We start from the raw sequence: 24,407 nt of genomic DNA, 5'->3' as shown, positions 1-24,407 counted from the left end.
TTTCAAAATAAAATTTAAAAAAAAAAATCATTAAAGCGAGAGTCAGCGTCGTTTTAACTTCCACGCAATTGTCACCCTATAAAACGCTTTCTTAAAATATTTAATCATGATTTTAATGTATCGTGTTCCTTTTGTACTGCACATCCTTAAACTGTCTCATCTTTTTTTTTTTTAAAATATATGTCACTATAAAAAGATTGCAGCAGAATGAATATAATATAATATAATATAATATAATCTATATATCTATATAAGTTTTAAATTGCAGTAAGTATAACAACAACAGGAACATGTTTATGTATTACACAAAAGTCATTAATTGTATGCTTTTATTTTGTAGGTACGAGCGTTCGATATCCGGTCATAATCTCGACTTCTTGACGCTACTGGCGTGCACATGTGCGTATTTCACTGAAGGGGTACAAACATATCAACTCCGGAGGAAGACAGCGGGTGCAGCTGGTTGAACAGAGTGTCAGTGAACTCATCACTGAACTCTGCGGACACATTATTTGTGGATTAATGGACCTCTCAGGCAGCTACCTCGCTTAGAGCCTCTGGACCTAATATTTCCAGCTATTCTAATATGTGGGTATTCACATCAGCACCACATCAGCACAAGTTGCTGCTTTGGGGCAGGAGACTGCACAGGCCAGTGTCAGCCTCAAGAGTGGGCTCTCATTTGGCCTCTTACCATGTCACAGCGACTCTCCTGTGTCCAGAGGACAGAAGCATCAAGCCTGTGGTGAAGAAACAACACAGGCACAAGCCAGTTGCATCTGATGGATGGCGAGACGATGAGAGGTCAGTCCAGGGTAAAGAGAGGAAGAATCAAAGGAAGGGAGACGTCCACAGAGTATCATCTGAACTCAGGAAACTGTGTCTGGAGGATTCCCCTGCAGAGAGGGAGAGGCCACTGATACAGAAGTTGACATTGGACTCCAAAGCAGAAAGCCACGAGGTTGTTTTTGGCATCGCTCCCTGTCTCTTGGCTCTGACTCAGGGCAGAAGGACGGCCCGAAAACTGTTTGTAAAAGACGGTGAGGCCTCTCACAGGGCTTCTGTGTTGAAGGTGTGTGAGGAGGCTTGTCGACGAGGAGTGCAAGTCCAGCGGGTCAGCAAGAAGGATCTGGACAGGATGTCGTCTGGGCGAGTACATCAAGGAGTATGTCTGCAAGCCAGTCCTCTGAGCTATCTCACTGAGGACAGGGACCCTGCACCCAGCAGTAAGGACCCCCCTCTCTGGCTTGTCCTGGAGGGAATTCAGGACCCGATGAACCTCGGCGCCATCCTGCGCTCTGCATATTTTCTCGGCGTGGACGGAGTTGCCAGCAGCCTTCACCACAGCTGCCCGCTGTCTCCAGTGGTCAGCAAGGCCAGCTCAGGTGCCATGGAGGTGCTTGGGGTGTATGGATATGAAAACCTTGAAGATATGTTGAAGTTGAAGGTGGCACAGGGCTGGCAGGTGGTCGGCACAGTCGGAGCTGAAGCAGACGAGTCTCGGATTCCTGTCACCCGGAGCTCAGACTTTCAGATGACCAAGCCCACGTTGTTGCTGATAGGGGGGGAGGGGGAGGGCCTGTCTCAGGAGCTGCTGTCTCTGTGTCACACCCTGCTCACCATCCCGGCCGGCAGAGATTTGTTTCCCGGCATAGAGTCTCTGAATGTCTCTGTAGCTACTGGCATCCTGCTGCACTCTCTGCTGCTCTCCAGGAGGCCGAGCAGATGACCCCATACAGTGTACTGAGCAAAAGCTTGAGGATAACAAATAAAGTGAGGCTGCTTTCAAATATAATGCCATGAAGAGTTATTTATTTATCAGTTAACGCACAGGAAGCTGGCTTTATATGAGGAGAATTTGTTGGTATGACGGGTGTCTCTTCATGTGATCCCAGACTGACTCCATGATGTTGAGATCAGGGTTCTGTGGGGGCCAGACCATCTGCTGCAGGACTCCTTGTTCTCTATGAGTCTGGACGTATGTTTGGGCTCGTTGTCCCGCTGCAGACTGACCTCTCAGATGCTCCCCTGATGAGCCACACTTGCACTGGGTGACATGTTCTTTCATTGTCATGAACACACACACTACAGTTTATTTTGAGTCACTCCCACATACACATTCCTGCTGGCTGAAGCACTCCCTAGAGAGCAAAATGTGAATTAATCCGCAGCGTAAAATAGTCCCCAACAAATGCCTACAGTACACAATTATTTTATGAAATTACTGAGCCTTAAAAAAACAACAACTATATATTTATGACATGTTTGCATCTTTTGTAAGAACGAATGGGCTCAGGGCTGAGAGCCAGAGGTCAGGATGTATTAAGAGACTGGCCACACATTTAGTCTTCTCATGGGATTTGTTGACAGGAATAAAGATATTGAATAACACCAGCTTTATCCTGTAAAATGCTTCTCTGTAGCTCTCTTGAAACACTCACAAAATATAACAACTGTCATCAAATTTAACTCAGTAAGTTTTCTTTTATATCACCAGGCTTTTTATTTTGAATAAAATTATACTTCATATTTATCCTTGTGTACATTTGTCATGTTTTCTATCTGTTTTTGTTTTTCTCTGTGTTCGAGTGTTTGCCTTCACACACATTCAGACACGTGCTGTGAGGCTGTAGCTCCCACTGAGAACAATATTGTTTCTGAGGTGGAGTTTACGCATGGTGTTTTTTTTAAGGCTGATTTATACATTTTACAGTTTTAGGCAGAAAAATATAATTAATAAACAGTGATTTAATATTTCTTTTTATAGTCCTTGGCACTGTTTGAAACACCATAGTCCATCATGTAGACTCTCGTCACCTCTCAGGTAAATACTGAACCTGCCTTGCGCCGCTTTGCGTCTTATGAATTAAATTAATCAGAGGATTTTAAAACTTGAATGTCTCATCCCACTTTTTACTTTGAATGTATTTACTGACGTCTGTGATCAAATGTGTGTGCTTTTGTTATGTCCATGTTTGTTTTTCTATCTGCTGTATTTAGGTCTGTAGACCTTTAGACCTTTATGTCAGTGAGATAACCTGATTAAATAAAGGTCACATACACTAAGCATACATGTACAATTTTATGAAAGTGAAATTGAAATTATGTTAAGAAGTCATTATTAAGCAAAATAGCAAAAATTCACTGTTAATGGTTGCTACTTTTTTCCCAGTTTTCTGTGATGGTAAATTCAATATTTTTGTGCTTTTGACTGCTGGTCTGAAAAAGAGACATTATTACAATTGAACTTGTATTTTAGGGAATAATAATAATAATAATCTACATTTTACATTTTATTCACTGAACAATCAATCAGTCATTAAAGAAAATGATTGTCAGACTTACAGTCCGATAATTCAAATGTCAATTTTGCTCATCATTATTCCCTGAAACCAAGTTTTGATATTTAAATTACTTCATCATTTCTGACCAAAACCTCAAAAGAAAACTGGGAAATTATAAAATATTCACATTTGAGAAGCTGCTACCAGTGAATTTTTGCTTTAAAAATGACTTAAATGATAAATCAGTCATGAAAGCTGTTGCCATTGAATTTCTATCAATCAACTAACCATTTAATCCTAGAGAAAATTATAAATAAGCCACTCAGGCTATAGTGGAGGTCAAAGGGTGCCAACAATAAATTACTGGCGCAGTGAAGTGTCCACATACTTTTGGTTATTTGGTGTAAGTCAACAGACAATAATGCAAATTTCTAAGGCCTTTTGGAATCGAGTCAGCTGGTTGTTTCTAGCAGTGGGGAACTTGTGTAGTTTTGTTTTTATGACAGACCATAAAAAAAACAACAACAAAAAAAAAAAAAAAACCATGATGGCTGGAAACCTGACAAAGCGGTGAGCACAACTGAGCTGTGGACACACTTTCCACATGGAGGCAGTGTGCACAAGCAGAGCTGCCAACAAGCCCGTGTGATGGGTGAGGAAGAAGAGCGGCGCACACAATGCACAGCACGGCTGACAAGGGTTGTGTCTCCCCGATTTTCACGATAAATTTCCAATTCAGTGGAAACTTGTGAAGGGGAAGCAGCCGAGCCGTTCACTTCCTCTTTGTGAGTATTTTCACTCTGGATTTGATGAGAAAAGGAAATCGTTGAGCGGAAACATCAGCGACTGGTCTAACTTCTCCCAAACATTGGATTTACACAGTGAAGGCTGCATGAAGGAGCTGCCCGGCCCGACGGGGGCTTGGCCGACACCCTCGTTTATGGAAATCGACACCGAGGCTTTGATATTTGGGCCTTGATTTTTTTTCTTTATGATGGAGGTGGAAGGGAAGAAGAATTCCGCATGAAGAAGGGAAATATTATTATTATATGGGCGATTAGTCGCTAAAAAGCTTTCGTATCCCTCCTGCTTCCTTTAAAATAATTTAGAGATTGTTGTTTAGCCTGCTAACGCTGGCTAGCCGGAGTGCTAACGTTACGTCTTTCTTTTGATGTGATGCGAATTCAACCATTACTATCGGCCATTAACGTTTCGACAGCAGGAAAAATCCTTCTCTTGGCTGCTGGATATTAGTTAGCTTCACACTGCAGCATCTGACTTGTCGGATTTTCCACACACGTTTCAAGAATATAATTTTATTCTTATGTTGCGGGCTGAATATATCGTAATGTATCGAGTTAGCCGTGTGAGCAGAAGCTAATTGGCTGGAGTCAACACTGAGCTAGCTAGCAGTAGCATTAACTACTTAAACTCAACCAGACAGCTAATTTTACTCCTTAAATTGTGAGTAATTTAAGAAAAGGACACTTTACGTTTCACATTAACATGAAATCATGTCACGACAGTGGTTGTGTTAATGTGAGATATCTGGGTTATTGGCCTCGCTAACCAGCTAACCGTATCATTTAGCTAATAAATTTGTCAGCGTGTGCAGAAATATAGGAAATCGTACAGTTGTATTGAGCAATGCCAGCGCTGGCGTGATTTTTATTTTGAAATATACCCAGAGGTGACTTGGCCTGTTTTGTCATCAACACAACTAGACTTGTCTTTTTTTTTGTTTACATGCGCGTAACTTATGTGGTTGTCGGTTGAATTTCTTGCTAGCTAGCTAACGTTAGCCTTCTCCGAGACACAATCAGCTATGTCCTGACATCTGTGTGTGTGTCGTGGATGATTTAAATTCCAATGTAGATCAAAGTTTCATGGAAATGACACTAAAATTTCGCCGAAAGAGAGGCACAGATGCCAATGGACTGTTGTCAAAGGACGGTAAATAATAGCCACTGGTTTCATTAACGCCATTTTAACAGAGGCTCCCTGCGAGGGCCTGTGTGGTGGTGTTTTATTTGCGGTTCGGTGCCTTCCGCCGGACCGGGACTTCAATAAAGTGCCTTTGGTCTCACTGGAGTTACAAGAGGAGGCGCCGTTTGAACATGGAGGGCCCGAGCCGAAGCACTGGATTCAGGCAGAGCCGACGGTCCCGTTCACAGCGCGACAGGGAGCGGCGGAGGAGGAGAGTGGACCTGGCCGAGGAGCGGGCCACATCCCTGTCCTCAGGCTCCGACCGGGAGGCTTGTGGAACGAACAGTGTCCTGGGTCCCGGTGGGAGAGAATGCCGGCCCGGTTTTGGGAGACACAGGCCTCCACGCCGGAGGAAGAGAGAGTCGGTGTCCTGCGAGGAAGACATCATTGATGGCTTCGCTATTGCGAGCTTCATCAGCTTGGAGGCACTGGAGGTAAATGTCTAGATGTTATGTTTTTACACCCAGTGATCAGCTGTCATCCAACAAACAGCATTTATTCTCCACATTAGAGTGAACAAAGTGAGGGATGCCCCTTAAATGTTGCCTGGCACGATTTTGCACATTTCTTTCCTCTAATTTATTTAGACAGGTTGGTGTCTATGGAGCAGTTGGGATTTCTAACCGTTGTCCTCTTTCCTCCATCACATCTAATGACACACACACACACACACACCGTCTTCCCTCCAGATAAAGGTGTGAAAAGGCTGCAGATTTCACTCCCCAACTCTGACACCATTCCATGCTTGGAAAAAGCACTCCACTCAGGCCAAACCCAAACCCCAAGGCATCCCTCTGATGGGTTCTGGAGAGGCCTCAATTATTCATGTTCTAATTCTGTTAGGTGTTGATGAGCTGCCAAATGGCTTTTCAAAAAAAAGAAAGGGAAAAATACATGACTATAATTATGAATTAACTCTAACCTCCTCAACAGCAGAGATGGTTCTGTTCTGTCTGTACCTAATACTTTTCATTCCCAACTTGCTCAGGGCAGTTGTCTATCCATCAAAACAGACCAGGAGTCTAAAGTCACATGTGGATTTCAAAATCAGCATTTGGCTGGTGTGAAGTTTCCACCATGCATTTAGAGCTTTAATACAATATATGTACATACATGTGGCATGATGTTGGCATGAGACACATTTGGCACGCTAATAAAGACAAATTAATCTCTAATATTAGTTAATTAGCCTTCAAGGTTGGTCTGATGGTATCAACATTTGACCTCGGGATCAGGGCACAAAAACCAAATTATTTGCCCTTAGGTTATGTTGCAAAACTGCCTATTTACACACACATACAGTTCCACTGTTCTCCTGGGTCACTTGATTTTACAGTCAAATGAACCAGAGAATGCCAAGTTTGGTGGTTTGTTACTATCGAAACTACTAAAGGAAAAAAGGAAATACGACAAGCTAAAATTTAACAGTGATTACTGGTGGAATGTGTCAATTTCCTTTCAAGAATTTTTAATTTCCTGCCTGAATTTATTAATAATAGTAACTGCCTACAGTAAAGATAATTTATTTAAGAATTGACCAGTTTCACCAGCTGGACAGAGGAGCCGTGGTGACCTTCGTGTTGACCTTTCAAGCTGAGTTTAAACTATTCTTTATTCCAAATGCAACTATGTATTTGAGCCTTTTCTATAATAAACAACACAAACTTCAAAACTATTTAACATGAAATAAAACCCATGTATTTAACAGGGTAATCACAGTATGTCGTGGTCAGTTACCTACCTCTTTTTTTATGCATCTAACTATCAACTGGAATTAAAACTCCACAGAGTATTTTTGGAATATATCAAGCATCATGTAATTTCCATTTATTATTGTTTTTTGCTTTACAGTTGTTTTAGTTTACAACCATACCTTTTACTTACAAATAATCCCCTTTTCGCGATGGCTAGGAAGAAATTAGTTGTACTCAGCCTGTCTTTTTACATAAATTACTGGTTCTCAACATTTTTAGCTTGTGACCTTTCATAGCTAAAAAGCTCCTTGTAACAGACTAATTTTGTCTAAGAGCTATTTAATTAAATAGTGAGTGTCTATTTTTAAAAAAGAAATAGAAATTTTTGGTGGGCCCTGAAGAGGTAATACTTACCAGTATTTCACGAGAAAAAGCAAGAGCAAAAAAAGAAGGTTGAATGAAGCAGAGATGCTGTTTCTTCCTCTTTCCTAACATGTTAATCGTTTCACGACTTCTCACATTTATCTTTTGACCTCCTGGCGACAGATGATCAGAAATATGGGAACCTCTGTTCCCTGCATCCTACTAGAATATCTTCTTTGGACACAATATTAAAAACACATTTTTAAAAATCAGCCAAAGTAATAGCTTCATGCAGACTCCATTACATCATTCTTGTGTTTCTATTTTTGATTTCACTCAAAGTAGAAACTGTGCAGAGAACATTAATCAGCACGTAGCTAGCCTATGGTCTTTGGCCTCAGGTGTTCACATTCGTGCTTTTTGGTTGACATGTAAACACTTATTATTTTTTATTTTATTTTTCTCCTTTATCAGATGGACTGCTCAATGAAGCCCAGTCAGCGCACTGATATGCTGGGAAGGAGGAATAAGGGGAAGAGAGGGCCAGAGGAGAATGGTGGAGGGCCACTGTCGGAGCCGGAGGAAGGAGCCCCGCACAGCTACTCCAGCAGCTGCTGGAACAAGAGCAGAAATAAGAGAAGAAAGATAGAGGTGAACTGATACAGTTAGGGCCCTGAAGGGCTGCAGTGTTTACATCTTCATCTTGTCGTGTTAGAGGTTGAGCTAATTCTTAATCAAATAACTGTGTTTGCATTTCTCCAGTGTTGCTGACCTGTGTATCCTGTCATTGAAAATGATGTAGTTAAACTGGTTTGCACCCATCAATCAACTGTTTTTCTTTTTAATGAAGCATTGCAACCAGGAAAAATGATATTATGTTGACACATTTGACATTTTTTTTGTGTTTAATGGCTATAAATTTTGTCATTTTTTCCATTTAGCCATATTTAAAACTTAATTGAAAACAACTGGAGCTAATATTATAATTTTTTTTTAGGGACACCCTTTGGAGACTGGCTACATTGTAAGTTTCTTTTCTGATGCTGTGCTCAGTGTGAAACACTGATGTATCGGTGTTGTGCATTATTTCTACAAATGACTTTAAAAGTTCACTTTGCCAGAAATATTCTAATGGATACAAATGTTGAATGAATGTTTTTTTTTTTTCCCCCGTCTTCTTTCAGTGTGACACTGAGAGTGATACAGGAGACAAGGTGTGTAATCTAATGAGTATTAATTGCAGGCTTTTCTTATTAGGTAGTGAATGCATGACAATTAACACAGCCTCGAATGGGAAACATTTCTATAATTCAGTAGTCCTACAACAGACTGTCACATTTTCCATCTTGATGTGGTATAATCCTTTATTTATATTGGTAATTGATATATTGATGGAGCACAATTCTAATGAAATCTTTTTTTTTTTGTCTACCTTTAGGCGTCTGACAATGACATGGATCCAATGTTCACAGTCAGCACTAGAAAAGGTAGGAGAAATGTGGTCCACTTTATTTTTTCTGCTGCTTCACGTTCATGAAACGATGAACTGATCTGTTAGTCAATGGGCCCTTGCATGGTTATATTTAGATCTTGACAGAAAATTAGAAAAGTAGCTAGCTTTTGTTTTTATTCTTGTGTCATTACGTTTTGATTCAAAAGGCTGCCGTGGCTCTGATTTTAGTCGATTGTCTGAAATTACTTATGTATTCAGAAGACACAATGGTGTAGAATGACATGATGTGCAGTGAAAGCTGAATTGTTTGGTGTTCCATGGTGTGGATTTAGTTGATTATGATTGGAGTTTCTGTGCCTCAGTCTACATTGAGAAAGTCCTTTATTGAAATAGCAGAAGCAGTAACCTCTTCGTTCTCATTGCACCCTGACATGGAGAGAACCAGAAAGAACTGGAAAGGTCTGTGTGGTTTCTACTTAATTTCCAGTGATTAAGATCCAACCCTGCAACCCAGCTCAGGCCAGGTTCAAATTGTACTCAGTCTAATGAGCTCCAGTTGGGCCCTGTTCATTTGTTTTGGGTCTGTGTGGCAGAATGTCTAGCACCCATGTTCACCCAATCAGGACTGATCATGTAGTGTGGCCTAATCATCCCAGGTTGTGCTCATTAATTGGTGGTGTTTTGTTGTTTTCTGTCCTGTTGGTTCTGTTGAGGTCAACTCTGTTTTGGACGAAGTGTTTTTTGTTTTTTGTTTTTTTTTTTATTTCCTACTGCTACAGATTACAACTCTGCATCTCAGGCTGTCTGCACATACACATACAGTATCGAGCTAATACAGAAATCTATATTCCCCAGAATTTAAAAACAAAACCTCACTGCATGGTATTTATTTGGATCATTTTTATGAAAAGTAACATGAGGGCAGATGTGCTACTAAATATTAAATTGGCAGTTCGCTGTGACTTAATTAATGTAGAGGAAACACAGGATTTTATAATGACAGTGATAAACAAACACAACAGAGAAACACATTTTATGATAATAATAATAATAATAATAATAATGTCAGTAATTGCCCCAGTACTGACCCACTGGTTCAGTAAATCCCTGATTTTGGATTGGGTCTCATTGTCCTCAGGTCAGAGTGTCTGTCTGTCTCTCTTTTTTTGTTTTTATAATTAATTTATGCACTTCGGATTCCAGATCTAATTTCATGTTTTGGGTTCGGGCTCTCTCTGTGGACCCTCACTCCTGTCACTCTGCACTGTATGATGTAAAGAATGGCAAAATGCTGATCCATGATTCTCTTCTTTAGTCGTGGAGCCTGCTCCCTCAAACATGGGCACATCCATGGGCAAAAGCTGCCCGTCTCTGCCGGCCCGCTGCGGTGGTGTCTCACGCTTGATGGTGACCCCACGAGTATCTGGCCTGGAGCGAAGTCAGGAGAAAAGCCTGGAGCCGCATTTCCCAGAGCCTGTTCCTTCTTCTACCTCTTCTGCCTCCTTCTGCCTGCCTTCCCACTCCCTGGTCACAGCCTCGGGCACGGTCCCCCGGCCCAGCCCGATGAACAGTAACGGCAGCCGCCACAACAGCAGCCCCCCGCTTTCCAAACACAAGTCCTTCCTCACTCTGCCTGCACGACCTCACTCCATCTACAGGTATGTTGAATGGTCTCGAGTCTTAGAAAACATGATTCGTGTTTCTTACTTGAGCTATCTTCCTCTCAGGAGCAGCACCCCAGTCAAACCTCCATCATCTGCTTCATCTGTTGCGTCTTCCTCATCCTCCATGCGCCCTCCGACTCCCTCCACCAGCGTGTCGCTGCCCCACAACAGGGGTTCAGGATCCTCAGGGCCCCTCCGACCCCCATCCCGAGCCAGCTCTGGGGCCCTGTTCACGTCCTCACCTGGCCTGCCTCCCCCTCCACCTCTGCTACAAGGTCCTACCAACTCAGCAGCAGCAGGTACAGTCAACCAACAAGAATGCTACTTTTCACTGCTGTTACAGTCTCTGGGTCGTTCAGCTGTTCATTGGAAGACTGTGACTAATGTGGTACTAAAATAGACCAGACCCAGACTTCCTCTGGTGGTTGTCTGGGGTGTTGAGGAAGTCATGTATCGATGGACTGAGATCTGATCACAGCAAGTACTGTCGAAAGCAGAGGCTGCATGTTTGACTGTGTTGTATTTGGAGACTGTATAAGAAGTACCTTAAAAATCAGAAATGTGTTATTCTTGAGTCTGTCAGATTAACCCTAGTAAGCGTTAAAAACACACCATAATGTTTCAACACGATTGCTGCATCAGAGCTTAAACTCTCACTTCTTGAAATCCCCAGAGCGCGAGGGCAGACGCAGCGTCCCAGGGGCTGAAAACAATGCAGCAGCTGCCGGCCGCTCCACTCCGGGCGGCCCATCGGCGTCGAGCTCCGCACCGGGTTCATCAGGCCGGACGTCTCAGAACCAGCAGAACGGCCCGCCCCTGGCCTTCCAGTTCCATCACCACAACCACCAGCACCAACACACGCACACGCACCAACACTTCACGCCCTTCCTGCACCCCACAGCTACTGCACCGCCCCTGGTGAGATGCTCTCTGCTGTTATGCTGAACATCTGTGTCGTACTTGAAATTCCAGTGTGGCTGGAATGTGGACCATATTCAGTTTTTTTTTTTTTTTTTTTTTTTTTTTTTTTTTTTTTTTAAAGATGTTTTAACCCACGCATTGCTTTTGTCTTTTAGTTTGATACAGGCAAGTATCCAGGCAAAATTGACGGACTGTACCGACACCCTGTGAGTATCTTGTGTCATCGTCCTGATTATATTAATGATGATGATTCACATATTAAACCATAAAGGCTGAGGTACAGCTCAGGTCCTTGAACACTTGAAACAATACCTTTTACCAAACTTATTCTGCTGTTAATTGGTCAGTTATTTATATAAATCCTTGTTTGTGTCACAGCAGTTCTTCCCACAATACCCACCGCCCTCAGTGCCAAGTATCCAGCCTGTGATTCCTCCCACCGGGCCTTTCAGCTCCTTGCAAGGAGCATTTCAGCCAAAGGTGGGAATAACTCTCTTTATGCCTTTTGTATTACTTAGTCCTTGGTGCCCACTAGATGTCATTTTGTCAAGGGACATGGAACATGTCTCAACACTGACCAGAGTGACAACTGGGTTTATTTGATCACCCACACTGAAAGATGAAAGCAGATATAAATGTACGATGTCCTGGGGAAGGGTGATTTATTGAGGAGCTGTGACCCTGATGCGCCGCATATGAAATATAGCGCTGGAAAAGTAAAGAATAATGTCAGGTGTTAATCAGTTGTAGATCAGTAGGTTGTGGCTGATGTGTTGTGCTGTGTGTGACAGCCTCTTGTCCCTCAGGGAACGGGTCCTGATATATCTGCACGACTTGGGGTTGTGCCTCACCACCTGCAGCCCAAAGACCCCAGGGTAAGAAAAGTATGCTTACTTACAACCTGTTTGCATCATCCCTCCAGTCTTGTTGTTTTGTTTGCATAAAAATACACTGCTGAGGAAAAGCCAGCTCAGGCTAAGATGTGCTGCAACGTGGGGCTAGTCAGTGCAGTAAAGAGTGCAAAACTATTTCTGATAAAGAGTGAGACATGATGATTAAAAGTGGTTTTACACTTCTGTTCTCTTGTAGCTAACTGATCCATTTGGGACATCGTTGAAAGTCAGTAATGTAAGCAAAAACAGATGTTTTTGAATCCCTTGGCTCCTTAAAACCTTCAGCCTGTTTTACTTTCTCACTGCTTCACTCACTCTTTGCACTAATCTCACTTGTAATCTTGACTGCTACTGGTCTATTCTCTGCCCTTGCACACCCAGTTAGATATTTCAGACCCAGAAATTACCCCAGTTATAATGTATGTGGTTACTTATGCATTTTTCACTGACTTTTTTTTTCATATTCCCAAACTCATACTGAGCCCTGGCGAGTAACTTTATCTCCAGCTGGAAACCCCAATCTTGTGGAGAGGCTAGACGAGATATTTCTGACAACACAACGAAGGACATCTGACTCTGTGTGCAAAGGCTTTCAAGTTGTACATGCGAGATTCATGGAATAACATAATAAACTCCTGTGATTTTTGTGCTGTGCAGAAACCAGGAAAATGGTGTGCTATGCATGTATATGTGGCCTGGATGATTCTAAGCCATCAGAAAAAAGTAAAGGTATGTGTCTCTTATTGAAATCATGTGTTGTAATTGTTCACTTGTCAGAAGCAGTTTTCTTCCAGTGAGATGTTCAGAGTAGACAGAGGAAGGTTGAAATTGAAAGTGTCTTGACCCCTTAAAATGCCAAGTTAACTTTTCTGCCCACGTCTTCCAGATGATGCAGGCTGATCCTCACAAGCTGGACTTCCGCAGTGACCTGCTGGCCCGTCTTCCTGGAGCTGGGGGACTCGGACCCATGGGGCACATGGGAGGAGCCCTTCCTCCCACTCATGACCTGACCAGACCTCCCAGTCTGTTCTCAGCTACAGGTGCATGTCTGGACATTTTTGTCCCTAAACAACAGCTGACAGAATGTGAATTTATTGTTTTACATGACAGCTTGAAGACAAAAAAGATTCAAGCTGTGTGGGTTGTTTTTTCATAAGTTTTGTGTTTTAGTATTTCACATCTGCACATGTATTTTTAAACAAATACTGATTTCTTATTGAACCCATCGATTCCTTCTCTACCTGTCATAATCTTTTTTTATCCGTCCTGTCCTCACATCCCTGCGGTCTGACAGCTCCTGTAGCATTGTTTTCCAAATCACAGCATGAAATGTGTGAGGAGCTGATTTGATTACTCTTGACATTGTTTTCTTTTACTGCAATTTCTCTCCCTCAGGTCCAGTGAATCCGTCCTCGGGTCCGTTCATCTCTCCATCAACGCCCCACTCCTCTTTCCTCGCACCAACTGCACACTTGGGTAAGAGCAGCTTAAAAAGACAAACCATCAAATCAATGAAAATCAACTGTATATTAATTAAAATCTGAATCTGTGTAGAACTATAATAATTCCACACAAGTTTGTATCAACACAGTATTTTTAATGTTGATCTGCCTGTGTGTGTGTTTCAGATCCGTACGGCCGATCCCCACCTTTCACCCCGCTGGGAGCCCTGGGTTCTGGTGCCTTTGGAGGACTTGGCAGCCCAACACTGGGTCAGTCTCACATCATCTCTACCTGAAATACAAGACTTCAGGAGGATAGACTCAAATTTTTCTAATACAGTCACCACATGTGTGTGTCACATGTCTGTTGAGAGAGTTGGTGGACGTTCTGACAATGGAAAAACAATCCGTCAAGTACAGTTTGAGTAACAGATTGATGCATTTGAAGGCTTCTCAGATGGTAAAACACTCAGATTTTACAATTGTTTTACCTTTTGATTGTGACAGTCATGAGGTAAAAATTAGAAATATGTTGTTTACCAGGAATGTGTGCTTGCATGTATTTGATCGGCCATCGCAGCATCTTGCTGGGTGGTTTCATCTTCCTGCCAAAGTTGAGCCAGGTTCAACATTGTTGTCGCACATGCATGAATTTTATTGTTTTTTTTCACCCCTGCGTTGGTGCCCCCGCTGTATCGCTGGCCCAGCCTCAGTCAGTTGAAGAAGGGGGCTGCATTTCTTTTCCCACACAGGGCCAATGTCAGCCTTATTGCTTGGTGTAATCAGTCCTCGTCTCCATACTGGCCTTGAAGTGATCCCATCCTAATGCAGCTCCACTTAAGAAATTGGGGACAGACATCCCAGTCCTCTTTCAGATTAAAAATGCATTTGTAAGGTTTGGCTTCAGCAGTCTTGAGTTAGTCAAATCAAGAGGGAATCTTCACCCTCGAAGTGTTGTGTAGATTTATTGCTGATGTTGTGTACTGGCAACAAACCTAGGAGATATCTGCCCACAACAAGGAAATGCTCTTCTAGGGGAGGCACACAGAAGTAAATCGTACTTTAAGGCTGTAACTTGCTCTTTCTGTCTAACACAAACAGCCGAGGCCTCATTAGTTTCAGCTTAGATTAAAAATACAGTTTTGAATGGAATAGTGTGGATTTTGTTCAACATCTTTTACAGTGTAGGCGCAGGTCATATGCAGACATGACATTGTGACCAATGGAGATGGGAGAATTAGTTACATCAACTCATAGTATGAGTGTTGCTTGTTGACAGGCTTGAAAAAAGCCAAACCCATCCTTCAAGTTCTGCTAGCATACCATACTCTGTCTTTATGGTAGACACTGTGTACACCCATGTGTATGAGCATGTAGAGTTGTAATTACACTTCATCACTGATTTAATACTTGGACGTGTAGGTGTGGGTGGAGTATATTCTAACACCACAAAGGAGGTAGCTAGAAGAGGACTAAACAGTGCTTGTAAAGGTGACGTGTTAATCCAAATGGTGACTACTTGTGTCATATATTCAATCAGCAGCTAACCTGCAATGGGCTGTAAAACTAACTGCTTAAGTATTGAAAACAGGAACTGGGGAAGTGGTTGCTTTCAAAGAAACCGATAAAAATTTCATGGTAGCCTGCTGTTCTCACGAGAGCTTTATGATTGTAGCTGGTTTCTGTCCTCTCAAACCATAAATAACCCACAATTCACAGTGAGCAAGAAAAACAAGACTATTAACAGTTTCTCTGTCTCTGCTGACATTTCAGTCTTCTCAGAAGTCTCTGACTAACTGTCAAACAATTGCAGCAGATATTTTGTGGCAGACTGATATCTGGTTCTGATAAAAGCCTACAGTCATAAATGGATATTGAAGCTGTAACACAGCCTCTCATATATATATATATATATTCCCCCTCCCTCCCTTTATTACTGTTAGCGCAGCTTTGATCGAGGCCTGGGTATTTTTTGAATTTAAAAAAATTCTTGTGTCACTTGATCTACTTCAGATTTGGTCTTTTAACTACTTTTTTGATGGTTACATTGCTGAATACAAATACATCAGGTGTATGTTGTCTAACCAACAACTGTACAAGAACTAGATCTAAATATATGTGATATGAAATGAACTAAAATACTATTAAATCAGGAAGTTTTTGTTGTTTGGACACAATTTGGTTTGTAAGCAAAAAGCCTTAAGATGAACTGACCAGCCCTGCGTCCACTCTGAGCAGGGTAAACTTGTCTTAACTTTGACCGAGGTGTTTGCTTGTCATTGCTCTCTGCTCTGCTCACAGCTACAGCTCAGCTGTCACTGTCACAGACGTGGTGTGAATGGCTGTGCTGGGCTTTGTCACTGATACACAAGTACAAGGTTGGATGCATCGATTTGAGTAGCCATGACGACTGGAAACAAACAAAAAAAAAAAAGTCCAACATGAAAGCATGGATGAGACATCTGTCAAATTAGAAAAAGTCTAAGTTTATTGGGAGGTTGTCCCATCGTTCAGTTGTGTTTGAAGAACAGGACGAACGTAGTTATGTAAAGTGTTTGATCATTTAGCAAATGTTTTGATACAGATTTCAGTCGTACGTGCAGTAAAAGAGGTTGTTCAAGTAATACAAGCAACTTTAGAGTTGGACTTTTGTTACTTAGCTGTGCTACTTAAGTGATTTTACTTAAAAGCATGTACTTTTTTATTTCCACAAGATGGGAATATCAGTTTTATAGAATATTTTATTTGGTAGCTTTAAGATAAAAGCATAGCTTTCCTAACAATAGTTGTGTTTTTGGTCTGCAGCGGGCTCCATGTTTGGCCCTAAAGACTCCCCAGCCAGTGTGGTCGGGGGCTTGTCCACCCCCAACCATCACGACACATGGAACCGTCTACATGGCGGCCCGTCTGGGTTCCCCGTTGGTCCCAACTGGGCTAAAGGAGCGGACAAGAGGGACGAGAGGGACAGAGGGAAGGACGGAGAGAGGAGAGACATCCCCCACATCAAGGATGAAAAGGACAGGTATGATGTTCAGCTGATTTTTGATATTGACGTTAAATTTAAATTCACTTCAGGCAATACTGTGGTCGCAGATTTTCCACTAAGATAGAGACATGTAGAGACGAGCTAAAATAGATATAACCCAAACCAACAGGATATAACAACTATCTCATATCTTTCTATCAGATATGATGAAATTCTAGTTAAGTTTGGATGATCAATGCATCTTTTATACCTTTCCTGTGGTTGCATTTTAGGACCGCAACTATCAATTGTTTTGTCTTTAAAATCAGAAATATGAAGATAAAAGATGTTGGAGGTGGTTTCAAATTTTCTCAGACCAACAGATAAAAACCCAAATATATCTAATGTTCTATCAGATAAGGTAGAAATACACAAATCCTCACAATTGACGGAGTGTTTTAGAACATTTTCTGATAAGTTTTCTGTCGATTGACTAATAGATAAATCAGCTCTGAAGCATTTATAAATTAATATACATGTAATGAGATGTACAGACTGGTTGTAAGTTTTATTATTAAATTAACTGTGTCGATTAAATGTTTTCTAACTGTGCCGTAGTCTGAACTTTACACACTGGATTATTTATTCCTTCATTAATATGACAGCCTTTTGTTTTTTGTGAGTAGTATAAAGGGACATCTGTACGTCTGTAATCTTGTTTTACAGTCTTGTGCATAATGACATTTAAATTAAATCTTTTATGATTTTCATGATGCAACTTCTGTGCACGTTGTTTTTTTGCAGAGACAATATGCTGTATGGCCGACCACCTGTGAGAATGTCGCCGGTTGCCCCAACCTTCAAGCCCCGCAGTAGCACCCCAGTCTCCCACATTAATGGCCACAGCAGTGCCCTGGGGGGGAGCAGTGGGCCTATGGAGGACCTGACACGCAGCTTAAATAGAGACAGAGACCGTGAGCGAGACAGAGACGGGGACAAGAGGCCGCTGCCAACAGTGTCTTCAAGAGCGCCTCCTCTTGGTCCTTCATCTTTAGTAGCAGACAGGGACAGACCACGGTCTTCCTCATCTTCTGTTCTCACAACCCCCCCACCCTCCAATCGCTCAGCCCCATCTCCTATGGACCTTTACCCCCGCCCACTGGCCCCGACAGCACATAGCCTCCACAGCGAACCCTCACACTCCCAAAGAGACAGCAACCTCCCTACTTCCTCCGCAGCTTCTGCCTCTGTCACTTCTTTGACTCAGGCCAGGAAGTCTGACCGGACCACAACTCCTGTCTCCAAACCTCCCGTGCTCCTCCCACCAGTTAAAGTCAAAGAGGAGCGGAAGGAGGAGCCAGAGCACATCCCCATACCCCTGCCTCCCCCAGTGCCCAACCACAGCTATGACCGCCCCAACAGCCATCCACACCACCCTAGGTCTGGTACCCCTTCCTCCTCTTTATCACTGACCCCCACTCCTGGTGTTCCCCTCCCACCACCCACTCCAAACCCTCCTTCCCACCAACACCTGTCCCTGCTGGACCGCTCAAGAGCCATCGAAGCGTATCTAGGGAGCACGGCAGGAGCTGCAGGGCTGGTAATGGGTTCAGCAGAACGTTTTTCCCATGGTCCACCACAAGGGCCACCACAGGGCCCTCATAGCTTCACCTGGGACCCCTGGAGGGAGCTGGCAGCTCAGCAGCAACATCAGCACCGCAGGGAGGCTTTGGCACTTCGGTCAGACCCTCATCTAGCCCTGCGATCAGACCCACATCTGGCCCGGCTGTTCCAGCATCAGCGCTTTCTGGAAGCAGAGAGGGTAGCGGCTGCAGCAGCCGCAGCAGCAGCAGCTGCTGCCCCTCACCACCCTCCAACTTCTACCTCTTCTGCCTCCAACTCTGCTGTCCGCCAGGAGTTCGGCCTGATGGCCTTTGACCGCCCTCATCAGCTCGGACCACCAGGAGGAGGGCTGATCGATGAGGAGCAGCGAGCCCAGATCCTAAGGGAAGACTTTGAGCGGGCTCGCTACTTTGGGATGCACCCACACCTCCCCCATGGCTCTCATCACCTCTCAAGCCCCTCTCATGCTGCTACTGCCGCTCACCTGGAGCAGCTCCACCCTGGCCTTCTCTCCCACTCACTTCCCCCCGGAGCCTCCGCTGCTTCTCAGCACCATGCAGGCCTCTACTCCCGTTTAGCCCCACTAAGCTCACACCACATATCCAACGGCCTCCTGGCAAAGCCCCCTGCAGGCTTGCTGCAAGTGGGGGCACCGCCTCCACTCATTCCGTCCATCACCAGCCAATCGTCCACACCTCCCCGCAGACTTGGACCGCAAGGGGAGCTGGCACTGTACAGTGCCCACAAAGATGGAGAGTCCAGATAGTACAGGGACAACACTGGAGGAGATTCAGGGACATGTCAGGATCACTGTGCTGCTCTCAACCTGCCCCCTTTTCCTCTTGCAGACTACTAAACCCTGCCCTCCCAGTTACACAACCAAACCAGCTGCAGTGCCCCACAAGAAGGGGTAACCATGACTGGCTGGAGGTGATGGTAGGGAGGGAAATGCAAGACTCATCAGTGTGACTTGGAATATGCCCAATGGTTCTATCAGTGCAATTTAAAGGTACATGGTTTCTGTGCATCCTTGGTGTATTTTTATTTTATACTGGCTGTTGGTTATTACAGTACTCACTTTCGAAAACTGTAAGAAGAGGCAGAGGACAGATGTTTTCATTTGTTACGTGAATTAAGATCCATGCCTTTCAAAGCAAGCCTTTTCCGGGTGGATTGGAAATGACTTCCAGAGGGATGTACACTCTGCGAACATGTCAAGGGTTCATCCTCAGCTTGGTTAACTCATGGGATATTATAAAGCCCTCCTCTACACAAATCAAGCCTGATACTGGGTATTGTGGACGAGGGTTTTTAGAAATACAGTCGTAAAGTGGTGCTTTCTGTTCTGTCTTTGTGTCTTTGTCATTGTGAAAAGACAGATTACTGATGAGACCATTTAATGAAGATCAGTAAGCATCGTACCTCAGTTTCCTGCTTTACCCAAAAATCTAACCCCAAACCCTCAGCTTCACTGATAATGAGATTCAACCTTTTTTGGCTTGTATTTTGTTTTCAAAGGATGAATGGCAAAATGAACTGTGCTACACTGTGTGAGTGAACACAGTATTTTAGAGCTTCCTGTAACTGTTTCCCAGTCTCCTCTTGACTATACGAGCAGGACCAGATTATAGTAGTCTAGAGAAATTGCCTTTGTAATTATTATTCTTAACATTAATTATCTTCTATAATAATAAATATATTCACTGTTATGTTATTTGTCATTGTTTCGGGTATCAACCAGTACTCTCTCCCCAGGTAGTAATGTTTCAAATCATGCAAAAGACAAAGCAGGAGGCTTGCTTCACAGAAACTTGTTAAAGCTCGTGAACATGAAGCCTTATCGATTGCAACCTCTGGCCTCTTCAAGGATCTCATCTATGACTTTATTATGCTGAGAGGGAGGTTTGCCTGTGTGTCACTGGTTGTGTGCTATATCCATTTGGGACTGTGGGAGCCTTGTACATTGAACTGTCAAGTTGTTTCATCAACAAAAATAAGTTATATACATGGATAAGTGGGACGTCTGCTGAGGAACTGAAAAAAATAAAAGGACTTGTGTCAAAAGACAACTAGACAGTGGGTATCCTGAGAGGGAAAAGACTGGGTCGATTATTTTAATATGACCATTTTATACCTTTCAAACCCCTCCCCTAGAGACCACAAAGATTAATTATTAAATGAATTGTTGTTTACTCTGTTGTGTGGGTCTTTTGTTCTGAATCTTTGAATATTGGGAGTGCATCTATAACAACAATTTTTATAAGTGGTTAATCTGCCAATAAATTATTCAGTTAACTTTCGATTGTATGAAAGTAGTGAAAAATGTCCATCACAATTTCTCATGTCGACATATTTACAACACCAAATATATCAGAGAAGACTATGAAAACAAGCACATATTAAATTTTAGAAGCTATACCAATAGAATTTGGGATTCTTGATTTAAAAAAGCCCATTCATTTTTGTTTCACCTCTATTAAATGTGATATTTTATACTTCTCAGTTGAGCTACTTCTTCATAAACGGTCTGACAGATTATCATTGACACGTGAATTTCCCCTCGGGATTAATAAAGTATCCATTATCCAAACAGGCAAAAAAGAAATTTGAAGCACCTATTATCTTAACAATCCTACTAGGGATCAATTAATCTGAAAATTATTTTAACAATTAAATGTTTTATCAGTAAAGTGTGAGAAAATAGGGAAAAATACCTCCCAAAGTGTCCTTGAGCCCAAGGTTGGTGGAGTCAGATTATTCGTTTTATCTGACCAACTGTCTGAAAAAACATGAAGACATTCAGTTTATTATCATGTAAAAAAAGACTGAATTCTCACATTTGAGAAGCTCAATCATTGTGGATTCATTTTCTGTCGATTGACTGATCTATTGATCGACTATTGTTTTAGGTTTAAGTCCTACATTTAAAACAAAATGAATGGGAAAGAATTACACTTACTTTCCCTGGGTTTTTATCAATAATAGGAGGTCTTACATCTCATTATATCTGCTATGTCCAGGTCCTTTGATCATAACTGTGTCCGAAAGGAAAAAAAGAGTTTAGCAGAATTTATGGCTTCATCATCATCTATTTGTTACCCAAGGATCAAAAACATTACTATAAAACTATTAATGTATGCAAGGCTGCCTTTTGTCAATAAAACACCCATTGAAATGTCCCACAGCCCACAGTGATGTCTTCAGATGTCTTGAGTTGTATAAGCAACAGTCCAAAAGCCAAAGATATTTATATATTGTCATGTATGGCAAAGAAAAGTCTTAAATTCTCGCGTCTGAGAGCCTGGAACCAGCAAATATCTGTCATTTTTGCTGGAAAAAGTACTTTAAATATTTTTTTAATTTTGAAAATAGTTGTATTTCATTTCATTGCATTCATTTTGATTAATTGACTAATTGTTTCGGGTATAAATAACAGTTTCATTTCCAAATCCTATGTTTAAGTGGGATGAAAAGTTTAAGTATTCCACCTATTTTCCAAAGGCTTCACCTACAATAAAAAGGTTTTACAATAATGCCTCAAATATCCAGGTCCTTTGATCATAAAATATATCATAACTTGTAGATGAATCAATCAATCTATTTGTCAATCAAGGATCACACGAAATCAACACAAACCGTGATTTATAAACGTGTTACTGTAGTTGTTCGAGCGATTTGTAAAACTTTAATATCAAGGAGGGAGGAAGAGGATTAAACACCAGTATTTCACTGATTGTGGCTGTGACAACGAGATGAAATTATACATTATTTATAGTTTTACGCTCACTACCGTCGGTAAATAAGGCACAAATAGTCCCAAATATCAACATTTCAAGTGGCGCGCTTGTCCAGATATCGCGAGATTTCCCGGCGCCCAGTACTTTGTCAGCAGCAGCGATCCTCCACCATTTCGCTGCGTAAAGTCTCCTCCCCGCGACCGCTACATTCTGCGCCGAAACCCAGTCTCTCCCGGTCCGTATTTTAACTTCTTCCCACAGACCTAGTGGTACCTCGTTGGGTACCGGGAGAAAGTTCGGATTGTTGGCATTACGGATTGAGTGCGATTTTACGCGGATGACGACTCCTTCAACGAGAATTTAGTAAAAGAAAATTGGTCGGAAATTTCAGGTAGGTGGGAACTTAAGATGGCGGCCTTGAGAGGGAGGGGGGCAAGGAGGAAGTAACGGGGATACTTGAGGGGGGCTCAGACTGACGACAGGACACAATCAGACTGCATTTCACTTGGTTGTGTAGTTTGAACGGACTGCGTTGAAATGTGTGGACATGACACTGAATCAAGACAGGGCAGCGGAATATGTGTTCACAACTACAATCTAATCCGCGCTTAGCGAAATAAATTACGACTGAAGCATCATTTCCTTACAGTCGCTTCTAAAGAGCCAGTCTTAGTGGGACAGTGCGGGTCCCCCTAAATCCCCCATGTAATCATTGCAAAATTTATATGGAACTTTGTAACATTGTCCATTTGCTTTTTTTATATATTTAGATAGAAATTAACAGTTATTATGGCTGGAAATTGAATATTTTTAACCGATTTATTTTTGTTAAAAATGGATTTGACCCCACGCAATGACGTCACGAGTGATTGTCCCCCTCTGTAGTGCATGCAGAAGCGGGTTTTTAATGCAACTTTTCGGGTGTTTTTCGTCCACCCGGTGAAGTAACTTGTCAAATGTGTCGGCATAAATATACGGGCTCCTTTACAAGCTGGAGCATTACATAACTGCGGGTGGGATGTGGCGCTTGCGCATCAAATGAACGCACCCTACTACTAACTCTTCCAGCTTGCTAGTTAGCAGCAGTGCCACCCAAGCACTGTTATTGTGGGAGCTAACGTTAGCTAGCTAACCACACTAGCCAAACCGGTGTTGTGTTGAAAGACGTTCCCTTATCGATTAGTTTGTTCCCCGTCGGCACAACCTAGACCCCGGTTTATTTCTGTCTCCAAGCAGTCGCTTTTTTGCAGTGCTCACAGCGTCAAGACAACCTTTCCCTAATCCCGGAGCAGTTACCTGTCCGGCGCCTAACCATAACCTAATCTAACGTAACCCCAACCGCACAGGGCAACGGTTCAGGGGACACTATTCAAACGGGAAACAGACTTCGACGTAACACCGGCAACGTTAGGCGTTAACTACTTAACTGTGTGGCTTTTATTTATTAAAAAAAAAAAAAAAATCCAGTGCCACTCAGATAGGAAAGAAAAGTCGATTCATATTTCATCTTTTCACCCACTGCACACAGAACCACTGCAGAAACACGTATTTTCCTCAACGTGGGGAACAACCCACGGGTCCACGGAGGCTACGAGCAGCTGCACTGAATACAACGTAAATTTCAGGAGAACATGAAATGAATGAGTGGAGGCCCGCGCTTTGGTCGCCGGCTTCTAGCTTGAGAGCGCATGTTGCAGAATATCTAACACCTTCCTGTGGGCGACTGCAGCAAATGCAACTTGGAGCTGGCCGCCGTTTAATGCAGCTTCACGGAGTAATATTTTATTATGTTTTATTCCTGCTGCAAGATAACCCACTCAAGATACACCAGCCACAGTCCTAGCACAAGTTGACTAGCCTAGCCCTCTGAGTGTTGCTGCTGCTGCTTATCTCATGACGTGACATGCTGCTCATCGTCCTACACATTGTAATATTTTTGTTTACTAATTGCATTTCTAATTTATTTCATTCTAGCTTAAGATCCTCCATTGCAGAGTCCTCACATAGTTGCTGCATTGGATGAAGTGTTCAAATCCCTTACTTGGATAAAAGTGTGTGAATATAATCTGGAAAATGAACTTAAGGCATTAAAGGTAAAAGTATTCAATGCAGAAAAAATGGCCCCTTGACTGTTATATATTATGAGATTATTATTACACAAGCATTAAAAGCAGGATTTTGCTATTAGATGATTGCGGTTGAGGTAATAACTATTTTGCAAAGGACTTCAATGAATTATTGTTGTCATTATGAATCACTCTCGATCATTTGCTTGATCAATTGATTGATTGTTTGGTTTGTGAAAATAATGAGAAATGCCCGTCACAGTTATCCTCAGGCCTCAGTGCTTTGTTTTGTCAGTGATTTGAAATATTTGGCATT

At 42.5% G+C, this 24,407-nt stretch overlaps 3 protein-coding genes across 10 annotated transcripts in view; all 3 read left to right on the top strand.

Moving 5' to 3' along the window:
- Positions 1-366: 366 nt before the first annotated feature.
- mrm1 (mitochondrial rRNA methyltransferase 1 homolog (S. cerevisiae)) lies at positions 367-2,533 on the top strand. Its single transcript, XM_071463188.1, has one exon. The coding sequence runs from the start codon at positions 587-589 to the stop codon at positions 1,727-1,729; it is 1,143 nt and encodes a 380-aa protein (XP_071319289.1). The 5' UTR covers positions 367-586; the 3' UTR covers positions 1,730-2,533.
- Positions 2,534-3,883: 1,350 nt separating this feature from the next.
- On the top strand, positions 3,884-20,480 carry fbrs (fibrosin). Of its 6 annotated transcripts, none has more exons than XM_071462099.1 (18): positions 3,884-5,704; positions 7,802-7,978; positions 8,325-8,351; positions 8,512-8,541; positions 8,766-8,814; positions 10,096-10,438; positions 10,508-10,743; positions 11,118-11,362; positions 11,521-11,571; positions 11,747-11,845; positions 12,172-12,240; positions 12,455-12,493; positions 12,916-12,987; positions 13,145-13,298; positions 13,654-13,734; positions 13,887-13,970; positions 16,506-16,722; positions 17,470-20,480. In XM_071462099.1, exons 1-18 carry the CDS (start codon positions 5,402-5,404, stop codon positions 19,052-19,054), a joined length of 3,861 nt encoding a protein of 1,286 aa, XP_071318200.1. In that variant the 5' UTR covers positions 3,884-5,401; the 3' UTR covers positions 19,055-20,480. The 6 variants fall into 6 exon arrangements, with proteins under 6 accessions (XP_071318200.1, XP_071318198.1, XP_071318199.1 ...); XM_071462097.1 differs by having other exon boundaries at positions 12,157-12,240; XM_071462098.1 differs by having other exon boundaries at positions 11,744-11,845.
- Positions 20,481-22,180: 1,700 nt separating this feature from the next.
- Positions 22,181-24,407, top strand: part of srcap (Snf2-related CREBBP activator protein) — a 33,559-nt gene continuing 31,332 nt past the window's right edge. For 2 of the 3 annotated variants that reach the window (XM_071462094.1, XM_071462092.1), the window contains exon 1: positions 22,181-22,416. The gene's annotated coding sequence lies outside the window, so the exon portion shown is untranslated. Of the gene's footprint in view, positions 22,417-23,999; positions 24,119-24,407 lie in introns of all 3 variants that reach the window. The other variant, XM_071462093.1, reaches the window with a different exon arrangement.

This window comes from Trachinotus anak, unplaced genomic scaffold, assembly GCF_046630095.1.
Source record: "Trachinotus anak isolate AG129_WGS33_773 ecotype Australia unplaced genomic scaffold, CSIRO_AGI_Tana_v1 ptg000025l, whole genome shotgun sequence".
Taxonomy (NCBI): Eukaryota; Metazoa; Chordata; class Actinopteri; order Carangiformes; family Carangidae; genus Trachinotus; species Trachinotus anak.
This window is presented reverse-complemented; position numbering and strand designations above follow the sequence as displayed.